The 15,754-nt window shown below is 54.8% G+C and overlaps 6 protein-coding genes across 6 annotated transcripts; 3 read left to right on the forward strand and 3 right to left on the reverse strand.

The window, feature by feature from the left end:
* Window positions 1–1,211: 1,211 nt before the first annotated feature.
* Window positions 1,212–2,179, forward strand: PHSY_004197 (hypothetical protein; the record flags this gene model as incomplete). The annotated part of the gene is made up of 2 exons (XM_012334811.1): window positions 1,212–1,372; window positions 1,492–2,179. 2 exons carry the CDS (start codon window positions 1,212–1,214, stop codon window positions 2,177–2,179), a joined length of 849 nt encoding a protein of 282 aa, XP_012190201.1.
* A 540-nt stretch (window positions 2,180–2,719) lies between these two features.
* PHSY_004198 (C6 transcription factor) lies at window positions 2,720–4,267 on the reverse strand (the record flags this gene model as incomplete). The annotated part of the gene is made up of 1 exon (XM_012334812.1): window positions 2,720–4,267. The coding sequence occupies one exon, from the start codon at window positions 4,265–4,267 to the stop codon at window positions 2,720–2,722; it is 1,548 nt and encodes a 515-aa protein (XP_012190202.1).
* A 202-nt stretch (window positions 4,268–4,469) lies between these two features.
* On the forward strand, window positions 4,470–4,856 carry PHSY_004199 (tRNA-splicing endonuclease; the record flags this gene model as incomplete). The annotated part of the gene is made up of 1 exon (XM_012334813.1): window positions 4,470–4,856. The coding sequence occupies one exon, from the start codon at window positions 4,470–4,472 to the stop codon at window positions 4,854–4,856; it is 387 nt and encodes a 128-aa protein (XP_012190203.1).
* A 584-nt stretch (window positions 4,857–5,440) lies between these two features.
* On the reverse strand, window positions 5,441–9,028 carry PHSY_004200 (allantoate transporter; the record flags this gene model as incomplete). Its single annotated transcript, XM_012334814.1, has 3 exons — window positions 5,441–5,502; window positions 7,387–7,609; window positions 7,703–9,028. The coding sequence occupies 3 exons, from the start codon at window positions 9,026–9,028 to the stop codon at window positions 5,441–5,443; spliced, it is 1,611 nt and encodes a 536-aa protein (XP_012190204.1).
* Window positions 9,029–10,073: 1,045 nt separating this feature from the next.
* Window positions 10,074–11,051, reverse strand: PHSY_004201 (thiosulfate sulfurtransferase; the record flags this gene model as incomplete). The annotated part of the gene is made up of 1 exon (XM_012334815.1): window positions 10,074–11,051. One exon carries the CDS (start codon window positions 11,049–11,051, stop codon window positions 10,074–10,076), a length of 978 nt encoding a protein of 325 aa, XP_012190205.1.
* Window positions 11,052–12,852: 1,801 nt separating this feature from the next.
* PHSY_004202 (quinate permease) lies at window positions 12,853–14,664 on the forward strand (the record flags this gene model as incomplete). Its single annotated transcript, XM_012334816.1, has 1 exon — window positions 12,853–14,664. The coding sequence occupies one exon, from the start codon at window positions 12,853–12,855 to the stop codon at window positions 14,662–14,664; it is 1,812 nt and encodes a 603-aa protein (XP_012190206.1).
* Window positions 14,665–15,754: the final 1,090 nt, after the last annotated feature.

Raw genomic sequence — 15,754 nt, forward strand, 5'->3', positions numbered from 1 at the left:
ACTTGTAAATCGGAAAAAGCCACAGGTTCCCAAAAAAAATATTCCGATGATGCAGTCGTTGTGCTCAAAATTTCAAACCCAGCTTCCAGACGAAAAGAGAGTTACTAGCTCGAGGGGGGTCTTCCCTAAGCAGACGCTACCCCGCGGATGGATTGTGTGAGTGATGAGATGGGCCCGTGACCGCGCTTGACGCGGTTGCGAACTTCTCCTCGAGCACTCGTATCTCTTTGCTCGGAGGGATAGGCTCTTCTGCCCATGGACTTCTCGGTCAGCCAATCGATCTCGGAAGCTTCCGACTCTCCGTCCATGTTGTGGCCCAGCATGCATAGTCAAACGACGTCAACCCAATGAGAATGTGCGAAGCATTCAAGAAAATGTTCGGCGCAGCCGTTAAATGCGATCAATCACGAGCCGAGCCCATGCGATGCGTGATTGGGCGACGGGTTCGCTGCGCGTGATCCTTGGACGATTTTTTTGCAGCAATGTCTCATGACCCTGACCGATTGGTCGTGCCGCCCACCTTCATTCTTCTTTGTCTTTTGTGAACCTGCGGCACACAGCGCAATGCAGTGCTCTCTGTCGTTTCCAAAAACTTTCATTGCAGCTTCACTTACCTCTTGCGGGTTTCATATTCCCCCACCGGAACAAGATAAGGCTGCGATCGACGATTGGCTGAAAGCAAGGCAAGGCAAGACAGGAGTACCAGCAGAGCTTGAGCTTATGACATTACAGTGTGGGCGCACGACAGCCGCCTTTACAGTGATAGTGCGGTCTCGCTCGCTGCTCGGAAAAGACAACAAGTGACGTTGTTCGCATGAAATATTTTTCGAGCGCCCGTTTTCTATCTAAAAGGTTAGCGGCAAAGAGAGGATTTTCGAGATGCGGAACTGGAGTCGGCGGTTGGAAAAACGTCAACCTCCTTTCTAGAGCGGAGATTATTGACGTAGCGAATCGGCGGATTGACCGTGTGATCTCATATCTCAATTCTGACCTCAAAGCGCTGTATGCAAATGCTGTCATACAGGGGCTCTGTACACTGCATTGCGTTCGGACTCTCCGTCGGACGTTGGCGCGCTACAGCTCTCTACCTCTAAAACCTAAAGCGATACAACGGATAAGACTGCATTGAACTAGAAGCGGTAACGGATAAGACTGCAGTGTGCATGTGACTACGCATCCCGGGAAGACATCGTTGCGATGCGCATTGAGCAATGCGAGACGACAAGGGCTTTCGCAGCCAGACCAGTATCGAGGAGAAAGAGCGCCCCCTTTCGTGCAATTGGTGTTCTAGCCTGGGTGTTCGATCGCTGATTGTGCCCGATGAGAAATTGATCGGGTCACCTCCACTTGAAGATGAAAAGGTCGACTTCAAGTTCATCTTCGTTTAGCCATTGCCAAGGAGCGGGAGGTTAGGGCGTGCTTGGTCAGCTTGCGGAAGCATCCAACGCCTCCATCAATCTACGGCAAAGGTTTCTTTCTTGCATCAACTAGCTATCGACGCACTGAGTCCTCGAAGGAAGTACGGCAGCACATCATGTCGGGATTGCCTAACGCAGAGCTCGCTCGAGAGCAACAGCAGCCAGGAGGACCTCCTGCATCATCCGTCCACCCCAATGCATACGTGCCCGATGCAGCGGCGTTGGGATCAGAGCTACCAGAAGCGCCACGGGACAAGTTCTTCCGCAAGATGCGCGAGCAGCCACTAGTACCGATCGGATCGCTCCTCACCTGCGGAGCACTGATCGTAGCATCCAATCATCTTCGCTCGGGCAACCGCGATCAGTTCAACAAAGCCTTGCGATGGCGTGTCGGCTTTCAAGGTCTCACCGTACTAGCTGCGCTCGTCGGAAGCTTCTACTACGGTCAACAAGCAGCGGCTGCAGTTCCCGCTCCTCCACAATCCCACGCTGATGCGCCTTTGCAACAAGGAGCGGTGACGACTTTGCCAGGGAGAGGTGCGACCGTCTGGCAGCAGACGAGAGCGGACGAACGCGCGAGCAAGGGAAGAAGCGAATTCGAAGGAAGAGTAGGTCAAGCTCTGGATCGAGAATTGAATGACGACAAGAGGTTGGAGGAGGCGCTACTCGGAAAGGAGGAGGATGTGAGTTTGGAGCAGTTGAAGAGTAGGGTGAGCAAGCCGAGACCGGTCATTGGACAGGACACGAGGAGGCAAGTCTGAGCCGATGCTACAGTGACGGCGGAGCACGAACTCAAAGCGCACAGCTAGTACAGGAGCAGGTCATCACTCTCTCTTTCGGACAACATTAACACATCAATGTCATTGGCCACCATTCAGTCACTCGACCTGCTGTGATACGGACTGCTACTTCGCCGTACTGGAGCGGAGACGACTCATGACGTTGCGAGGAAGTCATATTGCGACGGACAGAGGACAAAGGCGATTCTGCGCAAAGTTGCGACGTTGGAGAGATCTGAGTTCGCGTGATCGGGTCATCTCTGGAGCAAAGCCAGAGATATCGTTCAAAGAAGCCTTTGTGTGCAAACGCGGCCTCCGTCCCCGTGAGCAAGCGGAGAGGTTCGTCCAGTCACGGCACGTAAGCTCTTAGGATCGTCGATCCTGACAAAGAGACGAACGACTCTCACACATGCGAACACGAACTCTCGCGGAATTACATTCCCTTGACAAACAAAGCAAGATTGCAGTGAATCGGATATTGTACAAACGTCGTACATAAAGTATAGACAAGCTTGCTTCTGACTACACCCGAGTCAGAAAATGATCCAGGTTGTCAATCACGGACTGAGCGGCTCGTGTGATCGTCGTAGTCGAGCGAGCAGCTTCTGCCGCTCCATCTTCCGCTCTTGGGCTGTTGCCGCAAGCGGAGTCGCTCTCGTCGCTCGCCTCGACCTGTTCGAACGAGAATGCCTCTCCAGCAAACTGACCGTCTGGCAACCTCGACACGCAATCGCGTACCGCTTGAAGTGCCTCTCGGATCGCCTCACCCATTGCAACGTCCCCACGAGGAAGCGGGCGGAGTACGAGATGATCCAAATCTTCCAGCAGATCGAGCGTGTCGAGTGCGATGTGTAGAGGTTGGTCGGGTCGCAGTGGTCCTTGAGCATCGGTGGATACGAGACGGTGGTCGAGGCACGAGATCCAGAGTTTGGCTCGTAGGGCTTGCCGTACCAAGTCGACCAGAATCGGATCGGCGGAAAGATGCTGAGTGGAAGATGAGTCGAGCGATGCTAGCGAATCGTGGATGCGGAGGGCTGCTTTGGGAGACATTCGACACTTGGCGGTTTGAGAGCATGTCAGGGTCCAGCAGTCGATGGTGTCGCCAAAATGATACATCAGATGATCTCGAACGCCTGCGAATCCGAGCTTGACCAGGAAGGACAGCGGTTCAGAAAGCTTCGAGGTCAGCGTTGATGTTCTTGCTCGTTTCGTTGGCAATGCCACTTCATCCGCATCCGACTTGACCCGCTTTCTCCCGCTTCCACGTCGTTCTGCTTGTCTGTCAGTGTCCATCTGACACACGTAGCCCGGTTTTTGCGCTGCCCACCACTTTTCAGCACGAGCCAATAGCAGCCACATCTTGACCTCCTCCGACACCTCTCCTTGCGCATCTTTTGCTCCCGAACGCTCCACCCGGTCTAATCCCAAAATCTTGGCCAGCGTGATAGCCTCGCAGAACCGAAAGAAACTCGCATCCTTCCACTCGGTGAAACTCGGCATGCCTCCTTCGTGCGAATCGTCGTCTAGATTGTACAGCGCCAGCGAGAGGAAGAATCCCGTAACGACAGCTTCGAGCGTTGGCGCTTGACCGAAGCTCACACCTCCGCCAGGTGATGAAAGGCGTAGGAGCAGGATCCTCTCGATCAATCGTATCGCTTGTATCCGCAAGGTCCCCGATTGATGTTTTTTGGAACGACGATCCGATGGCACGCTCGGCATGACGAAAGGTCGAACCAGCTGCGAGTCGATGCTGTTATCGCCCCCCTTGGTACTGGATAACTTTGGCAGAGTGAGCCCTAGCATTCCCAAAAGAGAAACGGACAACGTCAGTGCGGCAAAAGACGCATCTTGGTCATGCGATTTCCTCCCGAGTCTCGGGTAGATGTACGCCCGCGGGACGATGCCTGGACAGAGGCTCTCGTACAGGTTCTCGTAGAACAGCGCGGTCCGCTTTGTCAACGTCATGGTGTTCAGCGGGTCGTCTGTCAAGACAAGTGCTCCTGTTGATCGAACTTGTGCTGATGACGTCGTCCGCGTCCTTTGCGATTTCACGTCCCCGGCGTCCCGCATGTGTTTGGGCAGCCCCGAAGTGAGAGTCGAAAAGCTATTTCTCCTGCTCCCATCTGCTTCGATCAACCCCAACGTGCCCAGTATGTGACCCGCCCAAAGCTTCTGTTTCGCCTCCTGGTGGGTTTGCAGACTGTGTCCCAGCACTGCGAGCTGTGCAGGCGATCCTTTCTGCTGCGGATCCCAGTCGACCTCCTCGGCGAGAATGCCGAGAAGATCCAGCCCAGCCGTGGTGGTGGCTGTACCGACGCCCGCCATAGTCTCAGCGAGAGACATGGAAACGGAGGAGAGGGATGATTTCGAAGAGGCCGAGGTAGATGACGACGTAACGGTCGAGCTGATCAAGTCGGTCAAAGCCGAGATGGGAAGAGTTGAGGGTGGAAAGGTGGACGCGGAGACGGACAGCAGCTCCGAGGCCGCAGAGTGCGTCGATGAGATGGGCGCTTGCGAGTCGATGAGCGTCTGGAAGGACGATGCAAACGCTAGCAGTGTCGGTGGCTCGGGCGAGAAGCGGAGAGATGTGCCCTTATACCCATTCGGTAGAGAACCATACGATGACAGGTTGGAGGATGGACGAAACCAGTCGGAGTGATCTCGCACCGAGTCCGGCGTACGGCTCTCGCTACGATAGCACTTCGATGATGGTGATGTGAACTGTTTCAAACGTGATGAGCTGGAGTGCGTGAAGGAGCAGTCGTCGAGAGGGCGAACGCAACACGTCGGTGAGAATGATGATGCTGTCGATGAGCAATGTGCGTTGGCTGTCGCAGTAGAAGCCATGCCTCCAGACAGTGCGAGATTATGGTGGCAAAGGTGCGCAAGGGATCGTGGATGGTGGTGCAAGACGAAGCTACGCTACTCCATTGCGATGAAGCACGAAGACCATGAACCTCGCCGATGCTGGTGTCCGCCCAGCGTGCTTCCTGGAACTGCAGCGAAAGCAAGGTACAGAAAGGTACACTGTCGAGGGTAGGAGCGGGGTCTCAAAAGTCAGGCACGATAACCTAGGAGAAAAGGATCAGGCTAAGGTTGGAGTGGACGGTTAAAGACAAGACAATGAAGGAGGTGGGGTCTGTGGGAGCTCAAGGCTCGACTACCAGGCCGCTTCCCGCGCACTCGTGGACGGTCGAGGCTCCAATGAGAGATGTGGGCTCGGTACACCACGCGAATTGCAGGCTACAACCGGGAGTCAGGAAGCCGGAAATCTCTCTTTTGATGCCCGTATACGGCGTTGATGGCTTTACAAGAAGAAGCAGCACGGCAGAAAGTAGAGGAGACGAGCGGCAGTTGTCGAGTGGGGGCACATAGCGGGGAGAGTCGTCGAGCAACTTGGCAAGAAATCCGCCTGCTGCTCGCTTGTGTGCTCTGATATCCCCGCCTTTTCATTTTGCACCGAACCAAGACCGGAGGTCGGTCATTTGTCTGCGAAGCACACCTTCTCCGCCACATTTCGCTTCCTACGAGCATCTGCTGACTTGCGCCCACCTCCTTCTCGTTGGGTCACACCGACAGGGACGGCGGTTGCCTTCTCGACTCGTATCAAAATCAATGTTCAATGGCAGAAAGACTTGAAGTGGCTCGCAAGGATCACCGGCGACTGTTTTGACCGAAGAATTTGTGGAGTTGCCCGCACCCGCAGCGAGGTGAGCGTGGGGTTTGCTTGCAGGTTTTGACAGGTTGGGCGAGCCAGGCACTAACGGAGAAGAGCCGGCCGGCTCGGCTCATCCAAGATTTACACGAAATTCTGACCGAGGACCGGAGCAGATTCGGACATGAGGATATTGTTCGATTTCAGACTCCGCGGTTGGAGACGCGGAAAGATGCGAACTCTGCGGCACTGACTCCTGCTCTATGCCGTTGAAATCGCTCGAACGATCCAATCAAGTCGATACGTGCAAAAGAGGCAGTGGACCGAATCTCAGCTTGTGTATCACCATCCCTGATGTAAGAGACGGATTGAAGGGAAAAGCGAAGTGAAGCTTGCGTGGCGTACGCGCTACTCGATCGTGATGGTCCAGCCGTTCTTCGCTTGTATCTCGGTCGGACGCGCGACTACCTGCCCCACTTTCACACCAATCAGATCGCCATGATCAGGTTTTATCCGTACGTCGATGTAGCCAGCACAACAGGACACGTATAGACTTTGCTGTTGTAAGATCGGATCGGTTGATCCTGCCCGAAGTTGTATTCTGAAGCGACCGGCGACCGTCGCGCAAGGGACCCGAGAAGAGTTTGGCCGAAGATACTCCCTCCCCGAGTGTCTCTTTTCTCCTCGTCGCCTATTCGAGCTTCTTGCCCTCACCGGGACCAATGACGAAAGCGCATGGCGTGCGGCGCCCCAGTTGATCGAACTCACCGGCAACTCCAGCTGATTGTCGGTCACTTATGCCGTAACTTAAAGTACTGGCGAACCCCGCTTCAACCTGCATGTCAGCGTTGCCAAAGCGGAGAAACACGAGTTTTCGGACCGTTCGGGAAATCAGCGACAATGCCTGGTGACCTCACGAGTTCGACCCTCAGGTCCGGCCTGACAAGGTTGTCGGCATGTCCGAGCATCCGAGAAGCTCTCAAAAGTCGCCGTCCCGTCTCGAATTGGCCGGTAGTCGGTACATCCGCTGATAGCAAAGCAATATCGTCAACTCCGTGCGAGCAACCAATCGGTCTCTGCCAGTGCCCTTGAGACGCTCTGCACCAAGCACTATTTTGTCTCGCTGCCATCGGCACTTTCCTGCCTGTTTCGGTTCAGCGACGTCGGTCAATTCACTTTGTTCGGCTGGGCGTCTGCGACCTCTTTCACCCATGCCTCGGTCTGACTTCGGACACTAGTCTGCGCGCAGCGCTCCGTCTTCTTCGTGCCGGCACATTGTCGTCGCAAAGCGTTGCTCGAACGACTTTGCTTCTCGTGCATGCTCAGTCAGTCATCGGATCCAGTGCCATATGAAGGCCTATCCTTTGTATTCCGTCGAACCGAATGCTTTCGTCCGACTAGCGCTGACAGGTTTACCAATTGTACAAGAAGTAAATGTTCTTGTTGTCCGTCATCTGTTCGAGCCCAAACCAAGGCAAAAGGCGTGTCAGTCGAGATGCAGAGACGATGAACGACAGCTCCCAAAGCGCTATACCTACATCCAGTTCACCGTTGATCTTGTTCTTGAGCAGCCTTTCCTCTTCGGATACACCCATTTGCGCGAGAACTTTTCTTCGTCTCTTGTTCTCCGTGACCAGGTAGATGAGCCAACAGATGCAGAGGACGAAGACCAGTGCTAGCATCGATGCTACTACAATCAGACCACGGATGTAGCGTGGTGCATCCGAAGCTCGGAAAACTTGAGGGCCGATCATGTTCTGCCGTTGCATAAAGATGGAGTTTTCAACAAGTCAGCATGCATGCCTTTCACCGGATCTTGTCCCTACAGAGAGGCACGTGTTTGTACTTACCCCGACACAGTATCCCATAAAGCAGAGAGTCGCAACGACCGTCTTCTTGGTTCTTCCACCAATGATGCTCGGCATCAGCGCCCACATGAGGAAGCTCTGCAACGCATACAGAATGCTCATCAGGTAAACGCCGTACCTCGACCACTTGTACTTCGGTTCGTGAGGCAGCGTTCCCGCTGTCATCACAGCGACAAAGGCAGGGATGACGGTGAAGCACATGAAAAAGAAGCGAAGTCGAGGAAACTTGTGGATCATGAACGCTGCGAACAGAATCCAACAGAACGACAGAGCGAACGAGGGAAGCTGATACAGGATCGACTCCAGCGGCGTAAATGAGAACGACTGGTAGATGAGACTCTGGAAGGTCGTGATGCCGCCGTTGGGGATGCAGCAGGTGACGTTGATGAAGAAGATGAAGTAGGTGTTGGGGTCGGTGAGAGCGTCTTTCACCTGATCCCCCTTCCACTCTTTGGTCTCTCCGGTGCCGACACCATTGTCGATGATGCGAGCGTGGGCCAGCTTACGTTCGTTCTCGTTGAGCCACCATGCATTCTTGGGGAGGCGGAGGAAGATGCCCGTGAGGACGCCGACAAACACGGTGAGACCACCGAGGAAGAAGTTGATGACTCTCCAGCCCGAGATATGGCCATCGTCCGAGGCCTTTTTCGAAACAAAGTAGATAACAACCGAGACCCACAGCGAGAAGCCCGTGTTCATCGCAAAGTACCAGAGTTGCCTTGCGTTTTGTTCGGATCGTTTGTACCAGCTCGCTACAATCAGGGAGAAGGCTGGAGTTACGACGCCCTCCAGCGCACCGAGAATGAATCGCACCGCCATGAGCTGCGCGAAACTGTGGCACAGTCCCAGAGTCACCAGAACGATACCCCACACCACCACCATGGCCGACACGACGTAGGCCGCGTCCACCCTCTGCATGCCGTAATTCATCAACGGCTGAAAGATGAAGTACCCCAGGTAGTAGATTGTGGTGAGCCACGAGTATTCCTGCCCTTTCAGATGCGTGTCTTGCTTGAGACCGAACAGGACACCGGTGGCGAGCGAGACTTTGTCGGCATACTGCAGACCGTAGATGGCGAGCAGGCATGGTACCGTGTAACGGTCGATCTTGCGACGCAGTCTGCGGCTCTCTTGCTCAGTAAGCTGGTGTTCTGCCTCGATGACCTCTTCGATCTTGGATAGCTTAGTACCGGTTGCACCGTGCTCGAACGCGGTCACGGCGACTGATTGGGATGCTTTCTCGTCGAAAGCCTTGATGCTCTCCTCGCACGGAGAGTGCGAAGAGATCGACGCCTTGTGGCTACTCATCGTGATGTCTACAATGGGAGATGGTCTGGCCTCGAGTGACTGAGTGAAGTTGAAAGAAAGCCGACAGATGGTGATCACATGGAAGCAGAGAAAGGATCTATATACTCGAGACTCTCGGAGCCAGCGTATCGGTTCAGCCGCCCCCACGCAGATCGAGGTACAAAAGCGATGCAAGGATGGCAACGGGTCACGTTGGGCAGATAGTCGACCCGCCGCGATAGCCGAGCCGACTTGCCATGTCGTACCTTATCATGGCATCGACTCGGAACCACGACCTTGGGCGACTGTTTCGGCATACCCGAGGCGTGAGGAGTGGCAAACTTATGGTGCTTCAATTCGGCTACAACACCCTGAGGCTTTGCCGAGGTTTATCACTTCGAAAACGAACCCATCCTTGCCCCGCACAGCACTGCAGCCTGTGTGCCAGTCGCATACATGATACCGTATCAGCACAACCGATTGCGTAGCATGGCGATAAGGACCATGTGGAAGCATGCTTCTTGGCAGCCGCGCAACGAGATAGGCGACAGCTTCTCGAGCAGACGCTGACAGGTACAAGCGCAGAGAGTAGGCGCCCAGGCGTTATCCCACGCGACACCGGCTCATTTCGCGGCGAATTTGTCTTCAGGCCGCGGGTTATTCCGCTGTGTCAGTCGGTGTTGGTGAAAAGCCTGTATCGTCGATTGTGGTCGGTCCGCAGTCATTATTCCGATGCCGGTTCCGTTACAGCATACCCTTCTAAGAGCCACGTTCGGGTATCCGAATCGATGGAAGTCCTCCGGATCGATTCATTTTGGCCGGTTACCGAAGGCGATGAATCGATCTGTTGTCGATAGATCAGATCGCGGCGTCCTATGCAGGATAGCTGGGAAAGGCGATCAGTCGTCTTGAGCTGCAGCTATCGCACTCTCAGGAAAGTGTAGCAGCAACGCTATCACAAAGGCTCTTGTGTCGAAATTATGTACGATGTCTGTGTCTCAAAACGCATGCTCACGCTTCTTGTAGCAGAAGTGAAGGTCGGGGATGATAACATTTGATTGCTGTATCATTCGTTCTTGTCAATAGCCACGCCTTCGTCTTCTCTCGAGGCCCATCCCATCCAGCTCTCGTCGTAGATGCTGCTCTGCACACCGATCTCTTGCAACGCCAACCAGATGGCTGCTGCAGTCATCCCTGAGCCGCACGTGTTGGTAGCCGCTAGCTCTCCACCGCTCGAAGCTTGTCTGAGCTTGTCGAGGGCCTCCATACCTCCCACCGTATCGCTCAGCGTCCTCCATAGCTCGATCTGATCCTTGAGCACGGTATACTGCTTTCCGTCTTTGCCGGTCTCGGTCCTGAGCAGGCTGGGGAAGGGCAGCGAGAGACTGTGCGGGATGTGACCGGACGACAGGCCTGGTCTTGGTTCAGGATCCGTTCCGTCGAATCTGCCTTTGGCTCGCGCGTCAAATACCGTCTGTCCTCGAGCACCCATTTTGGCGTTAGCGACCATCTCGTCAAATGAGCGGATGATACCATCCTGCAGAACGGGCTCTGGGTAGTCGGTCCTGGACACGGATGTCGGCTCGCCAGATTCTGTTGGCAGTCCGTAGTTGATCCAAGCAGGTAATCCGCCGTTGAGCACGGAAACATTCAGATGGCCGAACGCCTTGAAGGTGAAGGCCGTGCGCGGGGCAGAGAACACTCCGTGAGTGTCATACACCACGGGGTGTGTATCCGGTTCGATGCCGTGTTCCGAGGCTGCCTCTGCAAACGTGGCTGGAGATGGCATCATGTGTGGGAGGTTGCGAACACTTTCACCGACGGTTGCGATCTTGTCAACGTTCCAAAAGAGAGCCTTTGGCAGCCGAGGACCTGCCGTATACTCCTCGAATGCGTTGCGTGGTGGATTTGTGTTGGGCATGAACCATGTTGCGTCGAGAATACGCAGCTTGCTGCTGTCAGCTTTGTTGGAGTCGATCAACGATGCAAGGGCGTTTGGCGCAATCACCAGAGGCACGGTGGGCGGTCGCGCCGTTGACGCCATATTCCTGAGGCCGCCCGTTCTGAGACTGGAAGGTAAAGCGGTTTGTGCAAGCAAGCTTCGGCGTCCAACGAATGCTAGTCTTGCTGTCATCGTTGTTGGAGCAGCGTCTGGAAGCCTCGCCTGCTGTGTCCTGGCGTTGGTGAGAAGAAGAACAACAGGCAGCGTCAAGTCCATTCGATACTTGTGTGGCCCCAGCGCCGATGTGGAGCACCTCTAAATCGCACGAGAACATTTTCTCTGCTCGAAGTGTTAAGTTCAGTTGAGAGCCGGTATCGCCAGCGATCTCCCTCGTGTCGTTGCAAAGGCATGCATCCGCTCATGCATCGTATACACGAAACTCGCCCTGAATGTGCAGTGCCTGCATACTGTATCGCAGGCACCAGCGAAAGTCTCAACACTAGGCATGACAGGTCAGGTGAGCAGATGCGGAATCGACTTCTTGGTGTGGGGTCGGGAATCTATCAGAGTCGCTAAGCGAGCTCCCTTTTCGTGGTCGACGGTCCGGCTGACTTCGAGAAGAAGGGGAAACCGCCAAGACCGCTTGTGAAGTTTGCCGGTCCCCCTCATGGAAGCGTGGCAGAATGCCAAGAGGTACGAGCCTAGACGTGGGGAAGGAACCTGGCCACCGGCAGAACTCCCGCAAGCGCCGCAGATGTCAACAGAGCTGCTTCCCCGCGGGGGCCTACGGTCGTGCGAATTTAGGCACCGACGCACGACGCTTTAGCGAGGATGCATGCCACGGACCGCCTTCCACCCGAGCCTTACGAAGTGAGCAAAGAATAACAGCGAATCTCATGTGTTCACACGCCATGCAAAGAGCTCAGGATCAAAGAGGCATGCAACATCAACTCAAAGGCCAAGCTTGTGTCGACTTTACAAGACTTACAGCGCAAGTTTCCGGATAATTTGGGTGAATTTTACCTCGAGAGCACGTTGTAGACCAATCAGGACTGTGCATGCACGTCTAACTTTATTCGGGAGTTCGCCGACAGGTTATTTGGCTCTAGGGAATCACGCATAGAATGTCGCGCCACCAGAATTGCTGCTGTAGGACAATGAATAGGTCGCACACGATTTTGTGCACTGCACCATGTGTCTCACCTCGCTTGTGATCCTGCAGTGGTCTGGCTCGACGCTTCTTTGGCCCCAAACAACCATGCACATCATTGTGGCGAGCCTGGAGACCCCGCTGAACCCCCTTGCTGGTGGGCAGTCGTGACGCTCGCGCATGCTCCTGCTCCTCCTCCTCACTAGCCACGAGCCACTAGCGAATAGCATCCGGCTCTGTCTCCGCTTCTCCGGACACGATCCTCGTCAAAGCGCCCTTCGCTCGCTCTCTTCTTCCCCCACCACGACCCGATCGCCACACTCCCTGGCCGCTAATCTGACCCACCACCCTCCTCACAGCATTAGCCGCCATAGCCTCAAGGGTTGCTCCTGAGGGCACTTTTGCCTTACCCCACAAGATTTGTCTTTCGGTGGCTTGTCACGCAACTCTGCTGTCACCCGCTTGTTTCCCACACACAAGCCGCCCTGTCATCCTTTTTAACAGTTTCGATTAACCTTCCGCTTCGACGCTCGACCTGCTTCCCGACCTCGATCTGGCAACAGGATCCCGGGTCCTCTCATCATTCGCCTGCTTTTCGGATTTGCCAGCATTGCACCACTGTCCTAGATACCAAATCGGTTGTCTGAATCTGGCGGGAAAAGTACAAGAAGGCCACTTATTGTCCCACGACGGGTCGCATTTGCCTCCCAGCACCACCTCTCTCCACCACCTCCAGCTCCTCCCCCATCCACCATGTCTCGTTCGCAAGCAGAGGTGTCGCCGACGCCCTCCAAGCAGGAAGACGCCTTCGCTCGTTCCACCACTGCTGAGCTTTCGCCCGCCGACGATGCTTCCAAACGACGCTTCGGTTTTGGCGCGCTCAGTGAAGACCTTCAGCAACACTGGCGTGTCTACCTTCTCGGTATTTGTGCTTCCTTCGGCGGACTTTTGTTCGGGTGGGACACCGGCTTAATTGGAGGAGTATTGAGCATGCCGGCCTTTCAGGAAGACTTTGGACTACAAGACAACCCATCCAAGCTTGCGGCATTGAAGGGAAACATTGTGTCCGTGCTGCAGGCGGGATGTTTTTTCGGCGCAGCTTCCAGTTTTTACCTGCCGCACCGCTTCGGCCGTAAGAAGGCGATGCTCATCTCTGCTGTCGTCTTCCTCATAGGTTCCGTTGTGCAGACCGTCTGCCGTCTGCACGGTCAGGGCCCGAACGCAGCACTAAATCAGCTTTACGTCGGTCGAGTCATTGGCGGTTTTGGCGTCGGTCTGGCTTCTTCTGTCGTTCCCACGTACCTTTCCGAATGCGCGCCTCGTTCAATTCGAGGTCGACTCGCAGGTATGTACCAGCTCCTCATCGTCACGGGTATCTGTCTTGCCTATTTCGTCAACTATGGCATGGTTCAGAACTACCCAGACCAGACGTCTAGCGCTATGTGGCAAATTCCGTTCGCGCTGCAGTGCCTTCCCGGCGCGCTTTTTGTCGCGACCATCCTTCTTCAGCCCGAGTCACCGCGATGGCTCGTCGAGCACGGTCGCAGCGACGAAGCTCAACGTTCACTTGCCAGGATCAACCGTGCATCCCTCGATGATCCCACCGTCGTGGGTATTCTGAACGAAATCGAGAACGACCTCAAGGGCAAAGTCGGCCTCAGTATTCGCCAGCAGTTCCGTATGGCCTTCTCCGACCGAATCACCACCTATCGAGTCTTCATCGGCGCCCTCCTGATGTTTTTTCAACAGTGGACCGGTACGAACTCGATCAACTACTATAGCCCGCAAATTTTCAAGTCTCTCGGCATCACTGGTCAATCCGGCGGCTTGTTGGCGACCGGAGTATATGGTGTTGTCAAAATTGTGACGACTGCACTTTTCATGGCGGTGGCAATCGAGCAACTTGGCCGCAAATGGTGCCTGATCATCGGCGGTCTTGTACAGGTCTTCTGCCTGTTCTGGGTGGGAATCTACCAAGCAGTTCGACCAAGCGGAACGCCCGTGGATGGAGTAGGCTATCTAACCATCGCGATGATCTATTTGTTCGTCGTGGGATATGGTCTCGGTTGGTCTTCTGTCACATGGGCGGTCAGTGCGGAAGTTGCACCGAACCAGCTCCGTGCACTCGCCATGTCGGCTGCAACCATGAGCCAGTGGTTCTTCAACTTTGTTATCGCGCTCATCACTCCCCGTGCGCTAGAACACATCAAGTACGGCACCTTCATCCTCTTCGGCGTCATCACTTCCTTTGCTGTTCTCTGGGCTGCTTTCTTCTTGCCCGAATCGAGCGGTGTCACCTTGGAGCTCATGCACAGGGTGTTCGAGGGAAACATCATGTCTAGATCCATCCAAGATCTGTCGCCCAAGAAGAGGAAGATCTTCCGCGCGAGGCTCATGGCCGAGGTGGGCGGTACAGCCGATGCTGGCGTTATTGCTGGTGGCAACGAGCAGCAGAGCGCTGCTTTTGCCACGCTCGACGAACAACAGTCGACTCTGAACAAGAGCGCCGAAGAGGAGATCTTCACGGCTGATGCCGTTTCGTCCAGTGATCACGGCAAGAAGTGACGACCGCTGCTGAAGAGTTTCGAATCTGATATGATACACATACACACACCCACTTGCTTTCTGTACTTTTATACCACAATCTGTCATACGTCTCTGCTTTTGCTTTCGATCTCGCCGTGGATCGCGGGCTTGTGCTGCGTCCAGTGTTGATATGTCTCTCAGTGATGTGATTCTTCTTGAGGTCAAGGTGACTGTAAGTTGGGGAAGAGGAGGAAGAGGTGTCGCGCACTATTTTGACGTCGGAACGATGAAGTGCACGGACACGAATGCATGCAGCTGATTGTTGTGCTGCAGGACAATGGGACGGACCTGCATGCGGGTGCGGTTGCTGCAATGAAAGGGCCTGAGCGACGCGGTCCTTGCCGGGATCGACGGATGTTTCGCAGATACACTGTAGTGCTGGCTCGGAGATCATGGTGGATTTTCTGCATCACCAGGTATCGCCGCTGAAATCGAAACGAGGTCTTGCGGCAACCCTGTCGGGCACCTGATCATGGTTGATGGTGTTGTGATCCTGTAAGGCCGGGTATCTGGTGCGCTGTCGGCTAATGACTCGTGTCACAGTCGACACTGTGACCTCCGGCGGCCGACGGACAAAGGGAATCTTGCATGCAAGTGAAGGCTATGCAGCACACTGGACCGTTGTGCACACTCTCGAGATGCTTTCGATGCAGATTGTGTGTCAACTTGAAGAACCTCAAGCATGACCAGGCGATACGGAAGTGCTGTCAAACAGAGAATACTGTCGAATCCATGCTTGGAAGTGATCGGCACTATGACATGTGTCGATGTTCTCATCATTGACACATTGGTGTCATGATCTCGTCAGCTGTCCCGAACGTCCGCTCGCATATCCCTTTGGGCCATCAATCACCAGGCTTTGTTTTCCTTTGCGCAGCCGCTGTGCGTGGTCTCGTCTATGATGAGGACTTGGACATCAATGCGTCGCTGGACATCTCGACCGGCCTGGTACATTGCTTGAGTCTCTTTGAGCCAGTCAATATGTTGTGGCCTCATCAGATAGGGTCGTCCAAGGCTTGCCTGCTTTTATGTTACCTCCCATCTCCAAGAAGCGTCTCTCTAGGATCGT

This window comes from Pseudozyma hubeiensis (genome assembly GCF_000403515.1).
Source record: "Pseudozyma hubeiensis SY62 DNA, scaffold: PHS42, whole genome shotgun sequence".
Taxonomy (NCBI): Eukaryota; Fungi; Basidiomycota; class Ustilaginomycetes; order Ustilaginales; family Ustilaginaceae; genus Pseudozyma; species Pseudozyma hubeiensis.